Source organism: Pelophylax lessonae (assembly GCF_965119305.1).
Source record: "Pelophylax lessonae genome assembly, chromosome: 13".
Lineage (NCBI taxonomy): Eukaryota > Metazoa > Chordata > Amphibia > Anura > Ranidae > Pelophylax > Pelophylax lessonae.
This window is the reverse complement of record NC_138780.1, coordinates 7,389,303-7,411,093: the sequence shown is the minus strand read 5'-3', so window position 1 is coordinate 7,411,093 and position 21,791 is coordinate 7,389,303. Positions and strand designations below refer to the sequence as shown.

The 21,791-nt window shown below is 42.4% G+C and overlaps 1 protein-coding gene across 1 annotated transcript in view; it reads left to right on the top strand.

Moving 5' to 3' along the window:
• Positions 1 to 21,791, top strand: part of LOC309569900 (sialoadhesin-like) — a gene marked incomplete at both ends in the record, with an annotated part of 435,740 nt that overhangs the window by 406,074 nt on the left and 7,875 nt on the right. The window contains 3 exons of the mRNA XM_082275891.1: positions 7,966 to 8,241; positions 11,493 to 11,771; positions 12,032 to 12,337. Of these exons, the coding sequence (XP_082132017.1) occupies positions 7,966 to 8,241; positions 11,493 to 11,771; positions 12,032 to 12,337 (861 nt within the window). The remainder of the gene's footprint in view (positions 1 to 7,965; positions 8,242 to 11,492; positions 11,772 to 12,031; positions 12,338 to 21,791) is intronic.

Here is a 21,791-nt window from a genome sequence, read left to right as displayed (position 1 = left end):
CTCCCTCAACAGTAGCTCCATCCCAGCATTAATAGATCCCCTCCCAACAACAATAGACCCCCCTGCAAATAAATACCCCCCAGTAACAAAACATTCACCCGACAACAATACGTATCTAAGCAGCCAGCAACAATAGACCTCTCCCTCAACAGTAGCTCCCTCCCAGCAACAATAGATCCCCTCCCAACAACTATAGACCCCCGTGCAATGAAAAACCCCCCAGTAACAAAACATTCACCCCCAACAACAATATGTCTCCCAGCAGCCAGCAACAATAGACCTCTCCCTCAACAGTAGCTCCCTCCCAGCAACAATAGATCCCCTCCCAATGAAAATAGACCCCCCTGCAATGAAATACCCCTAGTAACAAAACATTCACCCCCAACAACAATATGTTGCCCAGCAGCAAGCAACAATAGACCTCTAACTCAACAGTAGCCTCCTCCCAGCAACAATTGACCCCCCAGCAACAATTGATCCCCACCAGCACATCTAGCACACCCCAGCACAACTTGCAATTACATACATTCAGTTCTAGAGGTACTGCCTGGCTCAGATTGTCTTTGTTTGGCTCTGTTACATAGTAACATAGTCACCGACCCAACATGCATCCATTGATCACGTCTCAAAAGGGGGGCGGTGCCACCAGATGATGTCAGCAGGTGGCCCAGCCCCTTACCTATTCAAGAACTATCAAATGGCCAAGCAGGCATTCAGCGGTTAGCTTTCGTCGCGGGCAGAGTTTTTTTTTTTTCTTTTTTTTGGATATGGCAGTGTGGCAGGCATCATGATTGATGATAGATCTACATCAGGGGACATTGTTTTTTTATTTTTTTTTACAATGTACCCGATACTTCTTCACATAGGGGGAAGGCCAGGATTTGGGGGCCCTCTTGGTAAAGTTAAAGCCCAGGGTTGCGGGGAAGAGAGCCTTGTCCCCATCAACATGGGGTCAAGGTGCTTTGGGGGGCCCCCCTGCCCCAAAGCACCCCCACATGTTGACGGCATGTGACCTGGTATGGTTCAGGAGGGGGGCGCTTGCATTGATACATGTCCCCCAGGGCAGTACCCAACCCCCATATCCCTTTTTATGGCCAATAACTTGCATATAAGCCTTCAAACTGGGGGCTTTTGATTTGTTAATTTCGGGTCTTATATACTTTAATAGGATTTGGATCTGAACTTTTGCAATATTCAAGAGTTGTGGCGCGAACTGAACCAAGGGATGTTCAGCCCAACTCTATTTGTTACCCCAACACTTCATATTCCTAAAATTGTTCTCTAACAATGCTGGGAGCTCAGCCCGCTCTCCTCCAATGATCAGATTTGTCCTGACAGGGGTAGAACTTTTGTACTAGAAGGGGGGATTTGAGCTGGGGGGGATATGTACTGAAAGAGGGGGATTTGTAGGGGGGGAGAGGGGTAATTTTTGTTTAAGAATTTTGGCTTGCAAAGGGAATTTTGCTTAGGGGGTAATTGTGAAGATTTGTTCGTAATTATTTTGGGGGTAAGGGGTTTTTACTGACTTATAATGCTTATGCATTTGGGGGGAGGGCTCCGTTTGGCCATGTCCGGTCACTGAGTAGGATGTCAAGGTAGTTCTGCATTGTTTCAGTGCTGAGTAATCCATTGAACAGAGAAAAAACACCTGGCAAAGGTTATTAGCCCAGGGGGGCAGGGTTGGAGGGATTTGTGAAATCAAACAGCTAGCAGCAGGGCTCGGACAAGGGGGGCAGGAGGGGGGCTGCCCAGGGCAGGGTGGGGATTGGGGAGGTTGTGCTAGAATGGGTGATTTGAAGGGAGGGGGGATTTATACTAGGAGGGTGGATTTGTGTTAGGAAGGGGGAATTGGGGGGGATTTGTGCTAGGAGAGGGGGTTTTTGGAGGGGGGGTTGTGATGGGAGAGGGGGTTGTCACATGACGTCAGAAGAGGCGGTGCCACCGGGTAACATAATCAAGTGGCCCCACCCCTTGTCTATAAAAGCGCTGTCACAGCTCAAGCGCCTCATTCGGAGAAGCGTCTTTCATTTTTTTTTTCTATTTTTCGGCTGCGGCGGGCAGCGTGATTGACGATGGATTTACATCGAGGGACACTTTTTTTATTTTTATTTGAATAAAGGACTTGTCAGAAAGTGGATTTTTTTTGTGCTCTTTTTTGGTGAATGGGTAGGGGTACGATGTACTCCATGCCCATTCACATAAGGGGGGGCGGGATCTGGATAAGCCGCCCACCCGCAGACCCCCACAACAACAGCCCAGGGTTCTCGGGAAGAGGTCCTTGTCCCAAAAAAACACGGGGACAAGGTGCTTTGGGGGGCACCCCAAAGCACCCTCCCCATGTCGAGGGCAAGCGGCCTGGTATGGTTCACAAGGGGGGGGCGCTCACTCCTTCCCCCCCTATCCTGGCCTGTCAGGCTGCATGCTCGGATAAGGGCCTGGTATATACTGTATTTGGGGGGGGGGGGAACCCTATGCCCTTTTTCTTTTAAATTCTGTCATAGGGTTCCCCTTAACCACTTAATTACAGGACACTTTCACCCCCTTCCTGCATAAAAAATTTTCAGCTTTCAGTGCTCTTTGGCATCTATGGGAAATATTGGTCAGCTTGACATGGCACTGCTCCCTGTTTTTAACTTTGGCGTCTATGGGGAAATCTTGGACAGCTTGGCATGGCACTGCTCCCTGTCTTTAACATTGGTGTCTATGGGGAAATCTTGGTCAACTTGGCATGAGACTGTCACAAACTATAAGTGACAGGCACACAAAACTTGGGGAGCACAAAGAGGGGACCCAGGACTACAACATATCTATACATTATAAAAGTGGGGTATAACTGAACACTATGGGAAGCGGTACGTGAGACCCTAAAGAAACACTGGGGCATCCTAAATAATACACCAAGCATAAAAGAGATAGTAGGCCCCAACCCAAACATGGTTGCAAAACGAGCAAGAAATCTGAAAGACATACTAACTAGATCCGAATTCTCAAAGGAAGTGGATGATACATGGCTAATGAGAACCCCAAGAAGTAAAGGCATGTTCGCATGCGGTAGATGTCAAATCTGCCCATATATAGATAGGACAGACACCTTCCACGATGCCACAGGGGAAAAAGAATATAAAATCCGCAACTTAATAAACTGTGCGACAACAAAAGTAATCTACATGATAACATGCCCATGCAAGAAAAACTACATTGGAAAAACAAAGAGACAACTAAAAATACGCATTGGAGAACATATGAGAGAGATACGGGAAAAGAATCCGGATAAACCCCTAGCCAGGCACTACACCCAGTACCATAACGGAAACTTACAAGATACAAAGATTAAAGCAATTTACGAACTAAAAATCTCACCTAGAAGAGGCCACTTCGACCGAATTTTGTTGCAAAAAGAAAAATGGTGGATATTTAATTTAAATAGCCTTACCCCCAATGGGTTAAATACAGAAATGAACTTCCAGGTGTTTCTGGAAAGATGATAGGAACCACTAAAGCATAACAAAATCAAAAGAAAGAGGAAATTAAAAACTTCCCCCATCAGAGAATGTTGTGAATAAAGCGTCAAACAATCATATCCCAACAAAGTAAGCCATACACGACAAAGAGAGAACAGAACCAAATAATCCAACATAAACCTATCCCCACATCAAAAACTAGAACTTAGAACAACAATAATAATTAAAAATTTAAATATAAAATTTAAATATAAAAAATATACATGTTCCCCCTCTTTATCAAAAGAAACCAGTATATGAGTTAGTGTCATTGTTGTCAATAAGTCTTGATACTCAGTCATGTTCAAGTATGTGTTTGTTCTTTCCCCCCCCCCCTCCCCCCTCTCCTCAAAGTCCCCCTTTTAAGCCCGGGGAAAAAAACTATGTATGGAACGATAAAAAAATAAACAATTAAAAATTGCCATACATGGACAGACACGCAGCAATATCGTCCATAAAGACAAGGAGAAAGAGGAAAAGAACTTTCACTAAAAACAAACAGAGACTCTTTAGAAACATGGCTAGTAAAAATTGAATAAGTTTGCAAAACCATCTAATTGAGTATGCTATGCCTTTGAGTATATGAAGGTGTAAAATCCTTTAACAAATCAGCAGATGTGTAACCTTGATTCACACAAAAAATCTCCCCGAGTATTCAATCAATGTTTAACCCAATCACCTGTGAAGACATGTATTTAAAAGGGCACAGGAGGCGGGTTAGATTACGTCCAGACGAAGCTACGCCAATCGGAGAAGCGAAACGCGTTGACGTCATCACTCCCGACCAGTGCAACAAACGAGTGTCACAGACGTGGACAGCAGGGGAGCTACTCGGAGTCGGAGGATCGGAAGCAACGCACGGACCAGGCACTTCAGCGGCATCTCAGCGGAGGACAGAAGACAGAGCAGTGCGGCAAGGAGTCGGAGGTCAGGTAAGTGAAAACACAAAACCGTCCAGGAAGAGGGGTGAAGAATCAGCCGTTCGGCTGACAGAGTGTCTCTGATGAGGCGGGGACAAATACTGAGGCATCCCGCAATACAGCCACACAGACACACACTCTGCATAGTCCCCGAGAAACGGCGGGACATTCAAACCACCTGACACCCCTCCACCAATGCTGCAAACATAAAAAGGAGATACACTCAGCAAAACCTCCTAAAACGATAAGCTCAATAAGGACATACCCAACATAAATACGAGCTATCCCCAAATCAATGACCCGCTGAAACCTGACGTTCCATTTACACCTTGAGAGGGAAGCAGTTAGAAATCTAGGCAATTGCCGATCCAACCACGAGTCATAGAATAGACTCGGAGTAAAGGAGAAAAAATACTGCCAAAACCTCGGATTGTGTAAATACCCTAAGTGGAGAAGGAGCTACTCCAGCTACCCAACACCCCGGACCCCCACCCACCCTGCTTTTTCAAGCCAAAAACTATTGATTAATAACTTCCCCCACAAGTCCACAGACACGCATCATAGGAGAATATAAAAACGATGTACACCGCCAGAATGATTTAATTTTGATTATAAATACCCTAATGATGTCATATTATGCACCGGCCGGTACCTTGTTAAATGTTTAATGTTTCACGTTGTATGTCTTGTTTTTTTTTTATGTATGTTTTTTGTGTTTATACTGGTCACATATAAAAGGCTGAGCCTATATCTGTACTGGAATGTACTCAAGATAATACTATTTCACAATAAATTGCTATGTTTACTTTTTACTTTTGAATCCCTATATTTTTGTACTGACCATCTAACCCACCCTTAGTTCTGACACCTGAACAGAACACCTTTCATGTATAACTGAACACTACACTGACTGCACTATACTAACTCAACTCACTATCCACTAACTACTAGGGATGATCGAACTTTTGAAAAGTTCGGTTTGACCAGAACACCCGCATTTCTCGAAAGTTCGGTTCGGATTCCAGAAACCCATTGAAATTAATGGGACCCGAACTTTGGGAATCAAAAAACACAATTTTGAAGCCCTAAAACCTAATAAATGCCCCTAAAAAGTGCCTAGGGTTCTGGGTCATGCCCTAGGGACTATGAATCAGGCAAAAAAAAGTTCTTAAAAATTGTCGTTTTTGATAGAGAGCCAATTATTGAAAAAATTATTGAAAAAAAATGAGATTTCTTTGGATTTAGTGTCTGGGTGGTCTAAAAAGTGTACCTGTGAAGTTTCAGCTCTCTAGCATGTCCAGAACCAGAAAAAAAAAAACAGATTATTTTTCTTAGAATTTCAGTAGCGCGGGGATGGTGTTACCCTTCTTTCACACCTGGGCATTTTTGTTTCAGGCAGAGTTAGGTCACCCTAAACTCCGGTCACCCTAACACTTAAAAGTATCCCTACAGAAACTAGATTATTGAATATAACTATAGTGGTATATAGTACCCTAACTACACTGCATATCCCTTTCCTCACACTAAAAGAACAGCTCCATTCAGCAGGAGAAACACAAATGCTTCCACTCTCTTCAAAAGCCTCTGTATTACAGTGCTAGAGGTTAGGCGGGGCTATAATATATACTGGGGGGCTTATTCACTCCTGATTGGCCTCTGGACCCCATAGTCACTCCAATCACGTTCCTAGCAGACTCCTGCCCCCTTTATTGGCTTTTACTGACGTTTCTGGGCCAATCACTGGCTTTTAAAGCCCACTTCCTGACCCATTGCAGTTTGGGCGGTTCTGGTGACTGAATTCCGAACTTTTACCGCAAAAAGTTCAGAATTCGGCCGAATTTCGAACACCCAATGTTCGGGTCGAACCAATGGTCGACCCGAACCGTTCGATCATCCCTACTAACTACCTGCCTAAGCTCTATTGTCATACACCATACCCGTCTGCTGTGTAAGTAGTAGCCTTATATAGTGTGGTGCGTGAACTTAGCCCCTGAGCCATGATTGGGTAAAGGCACCCTGCCTTTAGCCAATCATGGCTCTGACATTGTGCTGTGATTGGTCAAAGCATGGGTGTCCAACCTTTTGGCCTCTCTGGGCCACATTGAGTGTAGAGAAATGTTCTCGGGCCGCATATAAAAAATACACTATAGTTAAGGCATGTAATAAAATGCCGCTGCGCCCCCCGCACTAATTTAACACAACTAGAGGATGATCAAATTAAATGGAATCAGTATACAGAGGTTTACTTCTTCTGAGAGACAATAAAGGAACACTCTAACCACCATGACCACTTCAGTGGTTTGAAGTGGTCATGGTGGTAGGAGTCAGAAACACTGCACATGCTCGCCTCCCACCCCCCCCCTCCCCTCAGCCTCTGCTTACCGTTAGTTGGAAGCTGCTGTGGCCGTGCCCCCGACCTGACTTCCTTCCTCCCTTCCTCCCCAGCAAAAAATTATTGTCAGGGGGCATTGGGCCACATTGCCTGAGGTTCTGGGCCTCATGCGGCCCCTGGGCCGCAGGTTGCACATGCCTGGGTCAAAGCATACAGGTCATGTGCATGCTTTGGCCAATCATCAGTAATTTATTCACTGCACCAGCTCAGTGCATTATGGGGTGCTCACCGCCGAGTGCCCCATTTGTTAGTGTGTTCAACTTATGTTCGACTTGAATATCAAGCCCATCCCTATTGGATGGGCTTGATATTCAACATTGTTTGCCTGATGTTCTTATAGTGTGTACCCCACTTTAGGGGGTAGGTGTGAAGATTAGTGCTCCAATTTTATTTTGGGTGGAGGGGATTTTTACTGACACACAATGATCATGCATTGGGGGGGACGGGGCCTTTTGGCATCTTCACCCTGGACACTAGATGGCCTTGTCCCGTCACTGGCTAGAAGTCCAGCATCTCAGGGTAGTTCTATAAGTTCTCCATTGTCTCAGTGCTGAGTAATCCATTGGGCAGAGAAAGACTTATTTTTTTCATTATTTTTATTTTTTATTTTTTTAATTATTTAAATTGTATTACATTTTCAATCCATATAAGTAACATCACAAAAAAGAAAAATACTCTTAAATACATGTTAATATTAAAAAACCCTCCCTCCTCCCAGCCTCCCTCCCTACCCCTACCCTCCCTCTTCTGCTTTGTTTATCCTTACTTAGTTTAATGCCTCTTCCTATCCTTTTCCTAATTTCCTCAATATTTTTATATCTTCAATGGATCCAAAATATTAATTTACGCACATCTTCTAGATTTTTTAAAACTCCTCCCACTTTTCCCATTTTTTGAATCCAATATATTGAAGATTCCCCTTGTCTACTACCAAAATATTCCATATTATAAAAGTGGTAATTCTACTACACCATTCTTTTAAGGTTGGACTCTCTACTTCCTGACATTTTTTAGGGATTATTCCCCGGAAAGACTTTTTACAAAACTAGGATTTTTAAAAAAATGTTTTAATAACTCCCCAAAAAATGTTGGTTACAATCCCAGATTTTCATGTAAGTCTTTAAACCTTATTAATTGTTAATATTTGTTCTAGAGTTGTTCCCGTCACCAGAAATAAGAGTTGATCCATCACTCCCTGTGAATGAGGGCCAGAAGGTGACATTGGTTTGTTTGACCAATCCTGATCGAAGTGCCAACCTCTTCTATACATTTTATAAAGACTCTCAGATTATCCAAAGTACTGATAGGAAGACCAGTTATGTGATTGGTAAAGCTGGAGAAAAGCACACAGGAAGATATCAGTGTTCTGTACAATCCTGGGGTGGAAAGGTTCGAAAAAACAGCACTGAAGTCCACATCCTCGTACAAAGTGAGTGCAAGCTCCGATACTCTCTTATGGTATTTTCACTTCAGTGCTGAACCCCTATCTCTTAAACTTCCTTCTGCTAGGATATCTTCCTCCTGTACTCCCTATTACCACTTCTGGGCCAGAAGGTTTTACCCCCCTTAATGACCAGGCCATTTTTTGAGATTCGACACTGCATTAATTTAACTGACAATTGCGCGGTTGTGCGACGCTGTACCCACATAACATTTTTCCCACAAATAGAGTTTGGTGGTATTTCATCACCTCTGCGATTTTTTTTTATTTTTTGCGCTATAAACAAAAAAAATTATTCTGAAAAAAAAAAAAAACAATATTTTTTACTTTCTGCTATATAACATTCTCCAATTTAAAAAATTAAAAATCTATTTTTTTTTTTATCATTTTAGGCCAATATGTATTCTGCCACATATTTTTGGTAAAAAAAAAAAAATCCCAACAAGTGTATATTGATTGGTTTGTTCAAAATGTATCGCGTCAACAGGCGAGGGGGTCATTTTTATTTATGTATTTATTTTACTAGTTACATACATAGTTACATAGTAGTTGAGGTTGAATAAAGACAATAGTCCATCCAGTTCAACCTGTGTAGGTGTGTGCGGACGTATTAATTTCTCATACCCCTGAATGTTTTGATCTTGGAGATGTATGTCCATTGTCCAAGAGTCTTTTAAAAGTAGCCATACTCCCCGCAGTTACCACCATTTGTGGTAGAGAGTTCCACAATCTTGTAGCCCTTACTGTAAAAAAAACCCTGCGTAGCCTGAGGTTCAATCGCTTCTCCTCTAATCGCATTGTATGGCCTCGTGTCCTCTTGCACTCCTTGCAACTGAATAGTTTTTTTTCTATGCTGAGATCACCGTTGAGGTATTTGTACCAGTATCATTTCCCCTCTCAGGCGTCTCTTCTCTAGGGAGAATAAATCGAGCGCTTGTAAACGCTCTTCATAATTCAGGTCCTCCAATCCCCTAATTAGCTTAGTTTCCCTTCTTTGGACTCTTTCCAGTTCCAGCACATCCTTTCTGAGGATTGGCGACCAGAACTGGACAGAATACTCCAGATGAGGTCGGACCAGAGTTTTATAAAGTGGAAGGATTATAGTCTTATCTCTGGAATACATCCCTTTCTTTATGCATGCTAATATTCTGCCGGCTTTGGCAGCTGCCGCTTGACATTGCATGCTATTGCTTAGTCTATCTTCTACTAAGACTCCCAGATCTTTCTCCATCCTTGATTCTCCCAGAAGTTCCCCTCCCCCCTAATGGGTATCTTGCATTTATGTTTTTAGTCCCCAAGTGCAATACCTTACACATAATTTCCCGGGACATGCCTCTGCCCTTTTTTGAATATCGGTATCATGTTAGCCTTCCTCCAATCCTCCGGTACATTTCCTGTCATAATACTGTCAGCAAAGATCAGGAACAGTGGTCTAGATCAGGAGTTCCCAAACTGTGGGTCGGGACCCACTGGTGGGTCGCGAGCTGCATTTGAGTGGGTCGCGATGAGCCGGAAATCACTGAGAGCGGGCCTGCTTAAATTGTGCTGTGCGAGCCCGCGTGTAATGCTTCTGCGTTTCTTATATGGTGTGGATTTTCAGCTGCAGTAATAGTTCCACGTCAGTAGTCATGTAAGAGATATGCTGAGATACCATTCCCAACCTCAATGACTCATCATGTGTGGAAGGTCTTATTTCAGCCAGTAAATACACACAATTAGCAAGCTGGTTCCTAGTGTGACTTTATGTATGTGGTAACACAATGATGAGGGTTTGAGGGATAGGTTGAGTGAAGGTGGTAGGTGATAGACACTTGAAGGTGAGACAGTAGCAGATGGATGCAGGAAGGTTTAGCAGTCATGTATGGTAGCAGATGACAGAGTAGCAGGTGGACATACAAGAGTGATCAACCCAGTGCAGGAAAGTAGCAGTAGCCTCAAGAGCTAGCAATCTAGTTATGCAGATGTGATAAACAGTCTTTACTATGCAGAGCTAGATAGTGTAAGCTTAGTATAAGTTTATAGAGAATTCCCCTGCGGGGTACTTAGCACTATTAGCGATACAGCCGAAGGGTGGTTCAGGAGAGGCGGATGATCCAGTAGCGGGATACAGGGATCAGCGCAGCGAGGTTCCGTCAGCGGGGTGAGCTTGCAAGCATGGAAGCTTCAAGCAAGGTTAGCATCCAGGTAAGGGTGTTTGAACGAACACATGTGAGTGAGAACCGGCGCTTTAAATAGCCATCTAGTCCGGCGCTGGGTGATGACAGCTCCAGTCTTAAAGGTGTATGCGCACCTTTCCAAAAGTAAATGGTGGGGCGCATACACTTGTGGAAAGTGTAATTTAGGGAACCAAAGGTACCGGAACATTACACCGCGCAAATTACAGAGAGCCAGAGCAGTCAAATTGCGATGGATTCAGGACCCCACCCATGCAGTTAATGGAGGCTGGTCTGCAGTTCCCACGAGGAGGATACTTGCATCAGTGAGTAAGTGTGTGGGCTGTTATGTAGGCTATGTTCATGGGGTGCAGAGCCAGCTCCTTGGTCCTGCTGGCAGCAGCAGTGGTGGCTAGACTGGCGGCGGGATTCTCTCAGCTATAGCGGACAGAGACAGCAGCCTTGGTGTCATAGGAGGACCAGGTGGCCTGGCGGTGTCAGGAGTTCATGGCAGCTTCTGTGACCCCAGTAGAGGATCTGAAGGAGAAGAGCCAGGAAACCAAGACCAGCATAGAGCTCCTCATCATGGAGACTCTGGGTGAGGTGTGCTGGGCCCTGAAGAGGGCAAACAGGGGCTTTACCTTCACTCTGGACCGCTGGGAGAGGAAGGAGGGTGAGTGCCATATAGCCTTATATTTATTTAAATATTAAGTGTATTCAAAAATAAATTGATTGATATTTCTAATTTAACATCCCCCTCCCTTTAAAATATGCATTATTATTATTAATAATTGCATTTATATAGCGCCAACAAATTCCGTAGCGCTATAGAATATTCAATTACAAGCAAGTGGGTCCCGAAAAATAACTATATTCAGAAGTGGGTCTCGGCCCAAAAAGGTTTGGGAAGCCCTGGTCTAGATATAACCTTACTGAGTTCTTAGAGTACTCTCGGATGCACACCATTAATATAAAGTCACCACTGCAAATAGATAGGAAGTTTGGAAGCCCATATGGTGGTGTAAGAATGTCATATTGTCATGTAAATATATTTTATACTTATTTCATTGTTCAAATGTGTTCTAGAGTTGTTCACATCACCAGAAATCAGAGCTGATCCATCACCCTTTGTGAAAGAAGGCCAGCGGGTGACATTGGAGTGTGCGACAGTTCCCAAAGAAAGCACCAGCCTCAAATATTTGTTTTATAAAGACTCTCAAATTATAAAGAGCAGTGCTGGTATAAACAACATTTATGTGATTGATAAAGCCAAAGAAGAGAACACGGGAAGCTATCAGTGTTCTGCACAATCCCAGGATGGGAATGTTAGAAAAAGCAGCACCAACATCTACATCCTCGTACAAAGTGAGTGCAAGCTCTGCTATCTATTATGTTATCTTCACCCTTTTTGTTTCACATTGTGTATGATATGATTTAGCCAGAAAGCCAATAGAAATAATTTCACTTACTTTTGGAATGATGCAAAAACAACCAAATTTAGCACCAGTTTTAAAAGTGTAAAATTTCCTGCAAAATAACACATCACAGTTGTCATTTCACAACCAAGATATCGATTTTATGTCCTTTTTTTATTAAAATATTTCATTTTGTTTCTAATTTTACAGGTTTAACTATCACCGTGGATGAAGGCAATAAGGATTTTGTATATGGAGAATCTTTGACATTGAATTGCTCCATAAAGAAAGGAATGTCCCCCGTATTCCAGTGGTGGCACGATGAGACGGTGGTAGACCAGGACTCTGAAGTCTACCAACTACGAGACAATGGCAAAGTTCTATACATTGAATCCCTCCAAAGCCATCATGCAGGAAATTATAGTTGTAAGGTCAGCACCAACTTAGCAGGCAATAAGACTTTCTATATTGTGGAGACATTTCAGATCAGCCAAATCCTGGAAAGCCATACCCTTGGTGAGTCCACATTCATGAAAACAGATAAAGTATTTTTGTCTTGTTTGAGTAGTCTAGCCAATATGCAGTACTGTAGATAGTTAAGCTGGCCATACAACCGCGGAAAATACGGTACATACTTAGTTGCTTGGTTTTACTCAAGTTTAAACTTTTGTACACAATGTAATCATTCCTAAGAAACTATTTTTTTTTTTCCTTAATAAAAACCAGATTCACAGCTAGAATTCCATTCATTCGAGAAAAGTTTTCCTTCCTTCTCGGCGACCTCAACATTCCTTATAATGTGAACACCCCAGCTACTTCTAAAATTTTTAGTCTAACCTCCTCATTCGACCTGAAGCAATGGGTACAGGCTTCTATTCACTCTGATGGCAACACCCTTGACCTTGTATTCTCCTACCTATGCACTCCGTGCAACCTCTCAAACAATCCTTTTCCTCTCTCTGATCCCCACCTTATTAGTTTCTCTATTTCCCTGTCTTCCACCATCTTTACCCCCCAATGGCCTAACAATCACCTGTAGAAACCTTCGCCACTTCAACCCTTCTCTTCTCAATTCTGCTACTGACCACCTCTTTGGCAAAATCTCACCCCTGTCCTGCCCCAATATAGCCACTTTTGTCTACAATAGATCCCTGTCCTTCACCCTGGACGAGCTTGCCCCCTCACTACACACAGAATCAGGCCTCGACCCCTACAACCTTGGCAACAGATGACACTAGAAGTCTCAAAAAATGTAGCTGCAATCTTGAGCATCTGTGGCGTAAGACATAAGTCTCAGAGATTTTAACCAATATAAATCTGCCCTCCAAAAATACAATTCTTGCCTCCACACTGCCAAATAGACCTATTTTATCACTCTCATAAACACCTTCTCATCCAGTCCCCGTCAACTCTTCTCTACCTTTAACTCTCTACTTTATATTCCACTGCCTCCACCCACTAACTCACTCACTGCCCAGGAGATTGATAATCACTTCAAAAATAAGATTGATTCAATTTGTGATGAAATCTCCGTTCTACAGGTATCTCCCCCACTTAACACCCCATGTCAATAGGTACAATCAACACTCCCCTTATTCAACCCTGCTACTATAGATGAGGTTGCTAAACTCATTTCTAACGCCCACCTAATTACCTGCCCCCTTGACCCTGTTCCCTCTTATATACTACGGTCACACTCAAACTCTATCCTACACTCTCTAACCCACATCTAAAATCTCTCCCTCTCTTCTGGCATCTTCCCCAACTCTCTAAAACATCCACTGGTCACTCCCATACTTAAAAAGCAGTCCTAGGACCCTACCAATCTTAAAATGTAGTTCCGGCCTATTTTGCAACTTTAGTGATTCCTGGAGTGCTCGCTATGCTGATCAACAATTGGGCATTTTCAATTTTTTTGGGGGTCCCTTACCTTATTTTCAGGGCATTTTTATTGTACTTCCTCCTTCTCCCCCCTCTGAGGCCGCGGCCACCGACATCACTTCCGCCTTTGCATTGCATCCTGGGAGCTGTTTGTCATCACTCCCAGGAGGCTGGAATCAGGAAGAACTCCCAGAACTCTCCCTGGAATCAGGAAGAAGGACGCAGCAAATTACACTGCGGCTTCAGACGCCCACATCCAAGATGGCCGCGCCCAGACAGCGTTTTTAAAAGTAAGATTTTGACTAAAATCCAATACCGTACACCTTGTAAGTATGAGAATAGCGGTTCTGTAAAGGGCGATGGATTAGTATTATTGGGGTATTTTTAGTTAAAAAAGTACTAAAAATATTGGGGTATTTTTAGTTTGAGGCCGGAACTCTGCTTTACCAATCTACGCCCTATCCCTTTGTTCCTCTTTATCTGTAAACTCCTTAAACGCCAGGTCCACAACCAACTGAGTGACCACCTCATTAGGAATAACCTTCTTGATCCCCTTCAGCCTGGATTTCGCCCTCAACGCTCAAAGGAAACTGCTCGTTAAAACTCACAAATTACTTACTAACAGCAAAAAGCAGTGGACACCATTCTGTACTCCTATTTCTGGACCTTTTGGACCTCAAAAAATGTTACTCCATTGGTCTCCTTGTCTGTGCTCTTCTCTGGCTATCATCCTACCTATCCCACAGCACGTTCTGTGCCACTTGAAATTCTACTTCCTCCACTCCTCTTTTTTTCTCCGTCGGGGTCCCCCAAGGTTCTGTTCTTGGACCTCTCCAATTTCAATCTAGACCTCCTCCCTGGGTTAGCTGATAGTCTCCCATGGCTTTCAATATCATTTCTATGCTGAAGATAGCCAGATCTACCTCTCTACCCCTCAAGCTCACTCCATCAGTCTCCTCACGCATCACTAATTTACCAACAGACATATCTGTCTGGATGTCACACCACTTCCTCAAACTCAACTTGTCCAAAACCAAGCTCATAATATTTCCTCCCCCACGTGCCTCTTCCCCTGACTTCTCTGTCAAGAGTAATGTCACAACCATCCTCCCATCCCCACATGCCAGAGTGCTTGGTGTCATCCTTGACTCTGAACTCTCCTTTCGGCCCCACATCCAATTACTTTCCAAAGCATGCCACCTCAGCCTCCGCAACATCTCCAAAATACGTCCCCTCCTAATGAAATCAAAAAGCTCCTAATCCACTCCCTGGCTATCTCTTGCCTCAACTACTGCAACTCCCTCTTCATTGGATTACCTTTGAATAGGTTATCCCCCCCCCTTCAGTCCATCATGAATACTGCCGCTAAACTAATCCACCTTACAAACCGCTCACTGTCTGCTACCCCTCTCTGCCAATCCCTCCATTGGCTGCCACTCACCCAACTATTAAAGTCAAAATAGTAACAATAACTTATAAAGCCATTCACAACTCTATCTCCAGCTACATCACTAACCTTGTCTCAAAATACCAACCACATGGTCCTCTTCATCCCTCCTAAGACCTCCTGCTCTCTAGGTACCTCGTCACCTCCTCCTACACTCGCCTAGGACTTCTCCCGAGCCTCTCCCATCCTTTGGAATTCCCTACCCCAATCTGTCTGACTATCTCCAACTCTACCCACTTTTAGACAATCCCTGTAAACATTTCTCTTCAGAGAAGCCTATCCTGCCTCCACCTAACAACTGTACTTTTATTTTATTCATCAGCTCATGCCCCACAGTTATTACCTTTTGTATCACGTGACCCTCTTTGATTGCAAGCTTTAATGAGCAGGGTCCTCTGATTCCTCCTGTATTGAGTTGTATTGTAACTCTACTGTCTGCCCTAATGTTGTAAAACGCTGTGCAAACTGTTGGCGCTATAAAAATCCTGTATAATAATAATCATACCTATATGCACTCAATTCTGGTGTAGGAAGAATATGTTAAGGGTTCTTAGAATTTCATCCAGAGCTATTTGGAATTGCGTCTGTGGGTAAATTTTTATTTATGGTTATTGCAAAGATCATTGATTTCTTGTGATTTGTCATTCAGATATTAATAATAAGTTACAACTAATTCTTCAGTTTCAGGAATCAATATCATATGGATGGTACTCGGAGTTTTAGCTTTAATGCTGTTGCTTGTTATCATCTTGCTGTTTGCAAAGAGGAGAAAATTATCTTTATTAAGTCGCCAACAAAATTCAGGTAATCTTGACCCTGTGCTTATTTGAACTTCAAACACTTAAAGAAATGGTGAAAATTTTGTCGAAATCACTTATAAATATCGAATGGCAAGCGCCAGGGATGCCCTTATTCCCCATCAATATCCAATCTAATGACTGAACCTCTTGCAGAAGCAATCCACTCCCAGGCCTAATCTCAGGGTTTTGCACACGCACCACCTCCCATGTCATCAATTTGTTTGCAGATAATGTAATCCTTCTACTCACCAAACCCCTGATATCACTACCTGCAGCCCACCAAATTCTAACCAGTTTTAGTGGGATTTCCTATTACAAAGTGAATTTCACAAAGTCCACAATACTAGACCTAAGTGTCTACCAATCTATTCGACAACACTTAACAAAACAACTACCCTATGCATGGGCTGACAATAGCATACCATACCTAAGTATACTTATTACATGATCTACTTCTGCCTTAGCATAAACCAATTACAAACCTCTTATAGAAGACATTGACAAAGAGCTCCACCGACTATCCAATTTCGAGCTCACGTGGGCGGGCAGAATGGCCACTTATATAATGTTAATTCTACCCAAAATTCTGTACATGTTTCGCACTTTACCGGTTCCCCTAAAACCTAGACTATTACATTCCCTCTTGACATTGCTCAGAAGGTTAGTTTGGCAATGCAAAAGGGTTTTACACACGCACCACCTCCCATGTCATCAATTTGTTTGCAGATAATGTAATCCTTCTACTCACCAAACCCCTGATATCACTACCTGCAGCCCACCAAATTCTAACCAGTTTAAAAAAATAAATAAATATTAAAAAAATAGAAAATTTGAACCAGTTTTAGCGTGATTTCCTATTACAAAGTGAATTTCACAAAGTGCACAATACTAGACCTAGGTGTCTACCAATCTATTCGAACAACACTTAACAAAACAACTACCCTATGCATGGGCTGACCATAGCATACCTAAGTATACTTATTACATGATCTACTTCTGCCTTAGCAGAAACCAATTACAAACCTCTTATAGAAGACATTGGCAAAGAGCTCCATCGGCTATCCAATTTCGAGCTTACGTGGGCGGGCAGGATACCCAAAATTCTGTACATGTTTCGCACTTTACCGATTCCGCTCAAACCTAGACTTTTACATTCCCTCTCGACATTGCTCAGAAGTTTAGTTTGGCAATGCAAAAGGGCAAGATGCTCCCATGCGCACCTAATCAAGCATATAAATTCAGGAGGCATAGACATTGTGGACATCACGGATTATTATATATATTATATAACCATAGCATACCATACCTAAGTATACTTATTACATGATCTACTTCTGCCTTAGCAGAAACCAATTACAAACCTCTTATAGAAGACATTGGCAAAGAGCTCCACTGGCTATCCAATTTCGAGCTCACGTGGGTGGGCAGGATACCCAAAATTCTGTACATGTTTCGCACTTTACCGATTCCGCTCAAACCTGGACTATTACATTCCCTCTCGACATTGATCAGAAGGTTAGTTTGGCAATGCAAAAGGGCAAGATGCTCCCATGTGCACCTAATCAAGCATAGAAATTCAGGAGGCATAGGCCTTGTGGACATCACGGATTATTATATAGACCCTATATATTTTAATAGTAAAATATTGGTTAAACATATGTTTAAACATGGAATGTTTCCAAAAACTTTGTTCTGAGCCGTAATAAAAATCCGGAAGGATTACAATTTTGGGAAATGAAAACTATACAGAAACACTAGAGAGGATGTCATGTAAAAAGATAATGAGTAAGGAAGGATCCAAGTGGATCTATGAATCAAAAACATTGGCTTCAGGAGATCTAAACATGGATTGCAGCCAAATTGCTTCATGAGTAACTATTAATTATAAATATAAAGTAACACTTAAAAGAAGTGTACTCCCCGCGCCTGGCGTTTAAATAAGTAGAAATTATAAAAGTTAAAAAGAAGCAGCAGCAGTAGTAAAAGAGGTTTTTGTAAAAAATAGTCCTAATTTTTAGGGCTATCTACAGCGTGTGCTAGTGTTTATAATTAAACGGTAATTTAGCAAATAGATTGTGCAAAATACTGTGCAAACAGAGTAATTTAAATAAGGTGATCCCAATAAATAATGTTTAGATAATCAATCAATTATGTTTGAATAATTAATATAATGACATAAATTGCATGTAACAATAAAAGGTATTAAAAGTTCATCACGTGATAATAAAATCAATAAGTGAAAGTGAAAGTTCCAATAAAAGTTTCTTCAGTGCAAAAAATTCTTCCAAAAATAAGTGAAGGTGCTCAGTGATACTTTCCTCAATTTTGTGACTTTTTTTTATAATGCAGGTGCTGGTTTCCTTTATCTTGTGGTATGTTAAAAGATGGGTGACTTACCAGATGTAATGGGTTTCATATATCATATGATATTGAGACCAATCACGCTTGCAGGCCCTCAGGGCCACGGTAGGTCCCTTTGTGGTGCCTCCTGGATATGCAGGTTATAGTTCCCTCCTCACCATTCCATGTATCAGCATACAGTAGATGGACATAAAAAGATATAAAGGCTCCAAATAGCGTAATAAAGTTTTAAAAGGCTTTATTACCCATATGAAGGGTTTCCCAATCAAGGTATTCAATAAATGTAGGGCAAATAGGTCTATAATCCCCGTGACAATGCTGTACAACCATGCAGAGTGGCGAGCGGAGGTAATTCCGGCTTGCGCTCCAGTGTACGTCACGCTATGCGGTCCACGTCCTATTATTATTATTATGTTGCCCCTATATATTTTAATAGTAAAATATTGGTTAAACATATGTTTAAACATGGAATGTTTCCAAACACTTCTTTCTGAGCCATAATAAAAATCTGGAAGGATTACAATTTTTGGAAATGAAAACTATACAGAAACACTAGAGAGGATGTCATGTAAAAAGAAAATTAGTAAGGAAGGATCCAAGTGGATCTATGAATCAAAAACATTGGCTCCAGGAGATCTAAACATGGATTGCAACCAAATTGCTTCATGAGTAACTATTAATTAAAACTTTACTAAATTATTCTTTGCCACCAATAAATAATCATTTACATCTAGAGAAAGAAGACTGAGGTTCAATTACAATAGATTGAAATATCCTTCAGGTGTTGAATAGTTGGTATCAGATTGTAGTATAATTTAAAGATTAGATAAGATAAGGGTCTGAGTATATATCAAAAAGGGGCAGTGAATAGGTAATTACCACAGAGACAGTAACAAAAAGAGTATAAGAAAGAGGATAACACTTAGGCTCCATTGCTCTAAAGAAGTCAACAGATGTAATGCTCTGGGCGGAGCTTGGGTGATGTTATTGGTGAAGGGAAGAGTCACAGCACATTTTTGAAAAACACAGCTACAGTAGGGATCGGATTGGGCATCCCAAGCATTTAATGCTCTATACTGAGTGTACAGGAATGCATACCCCCAGTACAAACCCCTCAGTACAGCTGGACCCCCTACACAGCACAAAAGCACAGACAGAAGTTCCTCCACCCCAAACTCGCTCATCCATGTCTTTATGGACCTTGTTTTGTGCTCCGGTGCGCAGTCATGTTGGAACAGGAAGGGTGTGTCTCCAAACTCTTCCCACAAAGTTGGTAGCATGAAATTGTCTAAAATGTCTTGGTATGCTGACGCTTCAAGAGTTCCCTTCACTGGAACTAAGGGGCCAAGCCCAACCTCTGAAAAACAATCGAACACCATAATCCCCCCTCCACCAAATGATTTGGACCAGTGCACAAAGCAAGGTCCATAAAGACATAGATGAGCGAGTTTGGAGTGGAGGAACTTGACTGGCCTGCACAGAGTCCTGACCTCAACCCAATAGAACATCATTGGGATAAATTAGAGTGGAGACTGCGAGCCAGGCCTTTGAGGCATTTATATAAAAAAAGAAACACATGATGGCCACTAGGTGGAACTGATGAAACAGGAACTACTGTATATAGCAGAGAAAATATGGCAATTTTCATTCTAAATGTGCAGATTGTTTCTTACGCTCGCACAATGAATGTTTTATACATAAACCCTTCCAACTCATTAAGTATCGTTCTGCCTTTGGAGTGGAGTTCATGTCAACTTTGCAGTGACGGGGTAATTTCTCCCTCCGGACACTGTTGGTTTGTTGTAGTCATGGTCTCATTCGGGTATTTTGGTTTTCGAAATACTACTCATTAGCTTTGTGAAAATGAATAACTTATTTAAATTAAAACAAATTTAAATGTTTATAACTAACTATAAAAAGATATATTTTTTTGTTTATTTTACCTAACGATGAAATGTGTATTGTTCTAGAATCCACCTTTGATAAAGATTGCCCTCGGTGAGTAGTCACTCTGCGACCTGTTTGATTGCTTTAAGCACCGTTTAAAGTAGAGGTGAAAGCATACTGTACCCTTGTGCCCCAGAACATGGGGTGCAGGCAAGGGCGAATATACCATACCCAGCGCTCTGTGTATTAGGTAGTCCTGTACCCAGCGCTCTGTGTATTAGGTAGTCCTGTACCCAGTGCTCTGTGTATTATGCAGTCCTGTGCCTAGCTATCTGTGTATTATGTAGTCCCGTGCCCAGCTCTCTGTGTATTATGTAGTCCCGTGCCCAGCTCTCTGTGTATTAAATAGTCCTGTACCCATCACTCTGTTTATTTTGTAGTCCTGCGTCCAGTGTTCTGTGTATTATGCAGTCCTGTACCCAGAACTCTGTGTTTTATGTAGTTCTATACCCAGCACTCTGTGTATTATGTAGTCCTGTACCCAGCACTCTGTGTATTATGCAGCCCTGTGCCCAGTGCTCTGTGTATTATGTAGTCCTGTGCCCAGTGCTCTGTGTATTATGTAGTCCGGTACCTAGTGCTCTGTGTACTATGTAGTCCTATGGCCAGCGCTCTGTGTATTATCCAGTCCTGTAACTAGTGCTCTGTGTATTATGTAGTCCTATGGCCAGCGCTCTGTGCATTATGTAGTCCTGTACCCAGCACTCTGTGTATTATGTAGTCCTGTACCCAGCGCTCTGTGTATTATGTAGTCCTGTACTCATTGCTCTGTGTATTATAGAGTCCTGTACCCAGCGCTCTGTGTATTATGTAGTCCTGTACCCAGCGCTCTGTGAATTATGTAGTCTTGTACCCATTGCTCTGTGTACTTTGTAGTCCTGTTCCCAGCGCTCTGTATATTATGTAGTCCTGTACCCAGCACTCTGTTTATTATGCAGTCCTGTGTCTAGTGCTCTGTGTATTATGTAGTCCTGTGCATAGAACTCTGTGTTTTATTTAGTTCTGTACCCAGCGCTCTATGTATTATGTAGTCCTGTGCCCAGCGCTTTGTGTATTATGTAGTCCTTAACCCAGTGCTCTGTGTATTATGTAGTCCTGTACCCAGAGCTCTGTGTATTATGTAGCCCTGTACCCAGCACTCTGTGTATTATGTAGTCCTGTACCCAGCGCTCTGTGTATTATGTAGTCCTGTACCCAGCGCTCTGTGTATTATGTAGTCCTGTACTTAGCGCTCTGTGAATTATGTAGTCTTGTACCCATTGCTCTGTGTACTATGTAGTCCTCTGGCCAGCGCTCTGTGTATTATGCAGTCCTGAGCCCAGCACTCTGTGTATTATGTAGCCCTGTACCCAACTCTCTGTATATTATGCAGTCCTGTACCCAGTGCTCTGTGTACTATGTAATCCTGTGGTCAGCGAACTGTATATTATGCAGTTCTGTACCCAGTGCTCTGTGTACTATGTAGTCCTGTATCCAGTGCTCACAAGTCCTTTATTAAAAGTGAAGAATGTCCCCTGTCATAGCTCCTACGTGA